Source organism: Mandrillus leucophaeus, unplaced genomic scaffold (genome assembly GCF_000951045.1).
Source record: "Mandrillus leucophaeus isolate KB7577 unplaced genomic scaffold, Mleu.le_1.0 Scaffold55, whole genome shotgun sequence".
NCBI lineage: Eukaryota > Metazoa > Chordata > Mammalia > Primates > Cercopithecidae > Mandrillus > Mandrillus leucophaeus.
The window spans coordinates 2510323-2515960 of NW_012105919.1; the positions used below are offsets into that span (position 1 = coordinate 2510323).

The following is a 5638-nucleotide window of genomic DNA, read 5'->3' on the forward strand; positions in this document are numbered from 1 at the left end:
AGATCGCGCTACCGCACTCCAGTCTGGGTAACAGAGTGAGACTTTGTCTCAAAAATAATAATAATAATAATAATAATAATAATAATTAACAGTTTATTAAATTATTCCTGCCTTTCTCTGCAAAAAATAATTTTATCTTATTTTCCTGATGAGATCTTTGGGAGCTCTTCCTAGAATGGCCTTCTCTGACATCTCTCTGTATCAAAAAGACGAACACCACCTCCTACTGCAGCCCTTCCTGAGTACTCCTGGTTAGGGATGCCATCACTCTCTCTTCCAATCTCCACCCTGAACCACATGCATTTATGTACAAGTGTAAACTCTCTTAGACCAAACCACCCCAAAGAGGACCTGAATTTGCTTCCTCTGTCTCAGCATCTCTCACAGTTCTATGCTTATACCAAGGCTCAAAACTCACTAAATGAACTGCATGATTTTGAGGGCAAATGGCCTGTCTTACACCCCATATGAGAGGTTGAATTTTAGTCCCAGTTCCGGCATTCTCCGGCCATGACACTTTTTGCTTGCAAATTCTTATCTCTGGGCCTCAGTGTCCTCCTCCTGTATAAACTCAGGTGGTTGGAAAAAATGGTCCCTGAGGAAACTTTCAACTTTAAAATGCTATGGTTCTAAAACAGTTAATTTATATCAAAAGGTATACTGGGGATGGGTATCGTGGCTCATGCCTATAATCCCAGCACTTTGTGAGGCCAAAGCAGGAACACTGCTTGAGCTCAGGAGTTCAAGATCAGTCTAGACAACATAATAAGACCCCATCTCCATAAAACAAACAAAAAAACAATTAGCTGGGTGTGATGGTGCACACCTGTAGTCCCAGCTATTTGGGAAGCTGAGGTGGGAGGATCACTTGAGCCCAGGAGTTTGAGGCAGCAGTGAGCTGTGATCATACCACTGCACTCCAACATGGGTGACAGAGCAAGACCCTGTCTCAAAAAAAAGTAAAAGTGGAATGGTGGGGAACAAAGAAGTGCCTAGAACTTAACTGGTATAGCGGATGGACTGAAGATACAGATAAACACTTTAAGGAATGCACATCTCAGTATGGCTTTGTTCAAGGCAACTGGACAATTCCTTGAAAAACTCCCAAATGACACCCAAGAATTGACTGAGAACTCCATGGAATTGGAGCAAGACGCTTGTCCAGCTAAATAAGCAGGGCAGTGATAAGCTGCAGAAACCCAGTTTATTTATCCTTAGTGTCCACCAAGCTCCTCCTGTGTGCCACGTCCCCTACCAGGTATGAGAGGTACAGCAATGAGCAAGCAAGGCACAGCCTCTGCTCTGTGAAGCTGACATTCTTCTTCCAGCCACCAGGCCACTTGTGGGTAGACAAAGATTCCTGTAGACTTTCACCCCTCATCACTTCCGTGCTTGGGAACATGATCTTCCCCTTCCCCCACTGCCTTCTCTGAGTTCTGCTCTTTACCCAGCTTAACTCCTAATTATCCTCCTGGAGATGCCGCTTCTCAGGCGGTCCTGGCTTCATTAGGGCCCCAGTTCTCAGTCCCAGTGCTGCACACTGCTCTTCTGTAACACTGGTTATGGCTGTGATTTATTTACTTGTGTGATTTCATTCTGGGTTCTCCTCTGTGCTGGGAAATCCAGAAGGCCAGCATCTGATACACCTTTCTGGTTAAGTCCCACAGTGCAGTCTGCAAAGGGAGCAACCACCCTGGATTTGGGGATAAAAAAAAGGTACAGGCCTCACCTGTTCTTTGTCTGTAGTAACATCACCTATGACTAAGACCTGGTACGTTGGGAATCAGGAGACTGTAGAGTAGATCTCATACTTAGTAACTGCTATTTCTACTGGCTGCCAAGCCATCAAGAGCCCAGTAGAGCTAAAATATTAGGCTGCTGTAGCCCAGCTGATAAGAAGCCCAGAGTGAATGGCAGACACCACGTGCAGCTGATACAAGAGATTCCAGATCTAGATTTCATTGCAGCATGAGAGCCTCAAACTAAGCTTTGCTTTTTTTTTTTTTTTTTTTCACTCTCTGGCTCTTGGAAGGAAAGAACAACTCATGCTCTCATGCTGCTTTGGGGAATTCCACAAGGGTTCAGAATCAGCATACAAAAAAAGGACTTGGTCTCAGAATGCTGATTCCCTGAACTTAGGATACGGAAGGAGAAAAAGGACCTCTTGAATAAAGTCAAATACTTGGAATGGTTCATTTCTGCTGGTGGCTCTTTTTATTTTTATTTATTTTTATTTTTTATTTTTTTTGAGACGGAGTCTCGCTCTGTCGCCTGGGCTGGAGTGCAGTGGCACGATCTTGGCTCGCTGCAAGCTCCGCCTCCCAGGTTCACACCATTCTCCTGCCTCAGCCTCCCGAGTAGCTGGGACTACAGGCGCCCGCCGCCATGCCCGGCTAATTTTTTGCATTTTTAGTAGAGATGGGGTTTCACCGTGTTAGCCAGGATGATCTCGATCTCCTGACCTCGTGATCCGCCCGCCTCGACCTCCCAAAGTGCTGGGATTACAGGCGTGAACCACCGCGCCCGGCCCCTGGTGGCTGTTTTTAATTCTGGGAAGGGTTACAATGGGCTTGTACACAGTGGGGTTCGGCCCCTGCACTCACGTGGTGTCGTCCCAGCGCTGTAGACACTGGCTGTGGAAGCTGTGGTTACATAACGTTGTGAGGATGCCATTCACAGACTCGTCCATGCGCTCCAGACACACCGTGCACTTGGGGAGCTCAGTCAGGTCCATCACTGGGAGGCTGGCGCCCTACAGGAAACACCTCACATAAACCTTACTCTTCATCTACCAGCAATACTTTATTTTTCCTTCTTTTTTTTTTTGAGACAGGGTCTCGCTCTGTCACCCACACTGGAGCCCAGTGGCGCAATCATGGCTCATTACAGCCTTGACCTCCCAGGCTCAAGTGATCTGCCACCTCAGACTCCCCGGTAGCTGGGACTACAGGCATGAGCCACTGTGCCAGGCCTTTCTTCTTTTAATACTAATTTTCTAGTTGCTTTTTTGACTCCTGGCAGGATATCCTCAATATCATTGCTCTAAGCAAATAATTTAAATTGGTAATATTTTCATTCATTTATTCATTCATTCAAGAAACACGCAAGTACCTCCTATATTCCAGCACTGTGCCAGGTATTGGGAATACAGCGGTGAACAAAACAAAGATCTCTGCCCTCACAGAACTGACATTCCAGGAAGGGAGACAGCTGCCAAAACCTTAACATATAAATCTCAAATGTGACCAGACTCTTAGTTCAAGCTCTAAGTGTCTATGACTATAATAGAATACAAAGGAACAAAAGAATAGCTAGACCCGAAGGATTTTTCCATAAAGTTATAACTTAACACTTTCTACTCAGTGATAACAGCACCAACAACACTGATTTTTCTTTATTCCCACATTTGACAGGTAAAGATTGAGCCCCTGCTATGTGCAGCAGACAGACACTGTTCTAGGTGTGGAACAGTGGTGAGCAAAAACAGATTCATTAAGTCCAAAAAACAGTCAGTTCCTGTCCCCACAGAGCTTAGAATCTAGTGGAGGGAGAGACAAAAATCAAATTAAAAAGCAAACAGTACAGGAAGCCACAACAGGGTGTGAATTACGGGGCATGACAGTCTAGATGGTCAGGAAAGGCATTCCTAAGACATTGCTTGACTTGACGTTTCCAGCCAGAAGAGGAGAAGGAATTACTTAGGCAAAGGTCGGGGAGCACACACTTATGGACAGAGAAAAAGTACATTAACCTATAGTCCCTGAAGAGTAGATACTTACAGGAAATCTCTCAAGAAGCCATGTTAAGAAAGGAATCTCTAAAACTGAGGCCTCGTGCAGCATCCAGCACAAAGGATGCCCAATTTTATCACGTCAAATTTTTTTTGAGTTTGACAAATTTATTGGTATTTTAGTAAAGACATTCATCTCAGTTGTTTCTCTCTCCCAGCTTGACCTTAGGTTAATATTTCATTTGGGTCAAGAAAAGAGTATGTAGGAGAGTTATGTTAACAAACAGGAAAATGGACAAAAATGGATAGTTTGCCTACATTAAAGTAAGTTAAATTCATGTATTTTGATATAATTAAATCATGTAAGAACTAAGAGTTCTATATACATTTCCATTGTTTTACTTGGGGCTTATTCTAAACTTAAATGCTAGTGACCAAGTGTTAGGAATACACACAGCATGCTTCTCTGGAGTTATTACCAACTAAAAGAGCTCAGCGAGCAGTTACCACCAATAAAACAGTCTGAAGCTGCCTCCAAATATAATATTGTAGGAGTTTTCAAGGAAATTTTTATACTGTATGCTTCTTCTGTGACTATGCTTTTAAAAATGTGTTTAACTGTCACATTAAGAAAGATGCCAGGCAGGGTGGCTCACACCTGTAATTCCAGCATTTTGGGAGGCTGAGGCAGGTGGATCACAAGTTCAGGAGTGCAAGATCAGCCTGGCCAAGATGGTGAAACACTGTCTCCACTAAAAATACAAAAAATTAGCCAGGTGTGGTGGTGGGTGCCCTGTAATCCCAGTTACTTGGCAGGATGAGGCAGAGAATTGCTTGAATTTGGGAGGCAGAGGTTGCAGTGAGCTGAGATCGTGCCACTGCACTCCAGCCTGGGTGACAGAGTGAAATTCCGTCTCAAAAAAAAAAAAAAAAAGCATATGCAGTACAAAATACAAAAACAAACACCCTACGATACACAAATCTCACAAAGCGTATGTGGTGAAATTCCAAAAAAATGTTTGAAGATGCATTTTCTTTCCTTCTATTCCAGTATCTAGCATGTGCTTTTTGAGAGGCCATTTATTATTTTATATATACATTTAAAATAAATCACGTAATTTTACTAGTAAGAAAGCCAGGTCAGCATGGTGGCTCACACTCGTAATCCCAGCACTTTGGGGGCCAAGGCAGGCAGATCACGAGGTCAAGAGACCAGCTTGGCCAACGTGGTGAAACCCCGTCTCTACTAAGAATACAAAAATTAGCTGGGTGTGGTGGCATGTGCCTGTAATCGCAGCTACTCAGGAGGCTGAGGCAAGAGAATCGCTTGAACCTGGGAGGCATAGGCTGCAGAGAGCCGAGATTGCTCCACTGCACTCCAGCCTGGGTGACAGAGCAAGACTCCATCTGGGATGGGGAGGAAGCCAGTAGTTAAGTTCAATTTAAACTGGATTTCACAAGTTAGTAATTTAAATCCTTAGACAAAGTTAAAGAAAGTGCATCTTCTTGTTTTCCATCTTCATACGATGTTAAAATTTTTTTTTGGTGTTTATACTTTTAAATAAATAAAAACAGCCAAATGCTTAATATGTACATTTAATTTTTTGGTGGTGGTGGTTCGTATTTTAAAAGAAAAGCTTCCTTATGATTTGCCTCAAGTTCTGGTGGAAATGTTTACAGCAACTAGTTAATAAACAAAAAACAAGAGAAGCACATTCAAACTACTGATTTACTTTGGTAGCAAATGGTTTTTCTTTGAAGACTAATGAAGATACACAAGACCCATTAAGGTGAAGTGGGCTATTTCAAATATTCAACAGGTTACATTTTTTAAAAATTCTTTATTATTATTTTTTTAATCTCGGTTCACTGCAAGCTCCGCATCCCGGGTTCATGCTATTCTCCTGC

The 5638-nt window shown here is 43.1% G+C and overlaps 1 protein-coding gene across 2 annotated transcripts in view; it reads right to left on the reverse strand.

Annotated features, from left to right (window-relative positions):
• The window catches only part of BRAP (BRCA1 associated protein), a 61691-nt gene that overhangs the window by 35370 nt on the left and 20683 nt on the right, over positions 1 to 5638 (reverse strand). For both annotated transcript variants that reach the window (XM_011997884.1, XM_011997885.1), the window contains one exon: positions 2604 to 2752. In XM_011997884.1, the coding sequence (XP_011853274.1) occupies positions 2604 to 2752 (149 nt within the window). The remainder of the gene's footprint in view (positions 1 to 2603; positions 2753 to 5638) is intronic.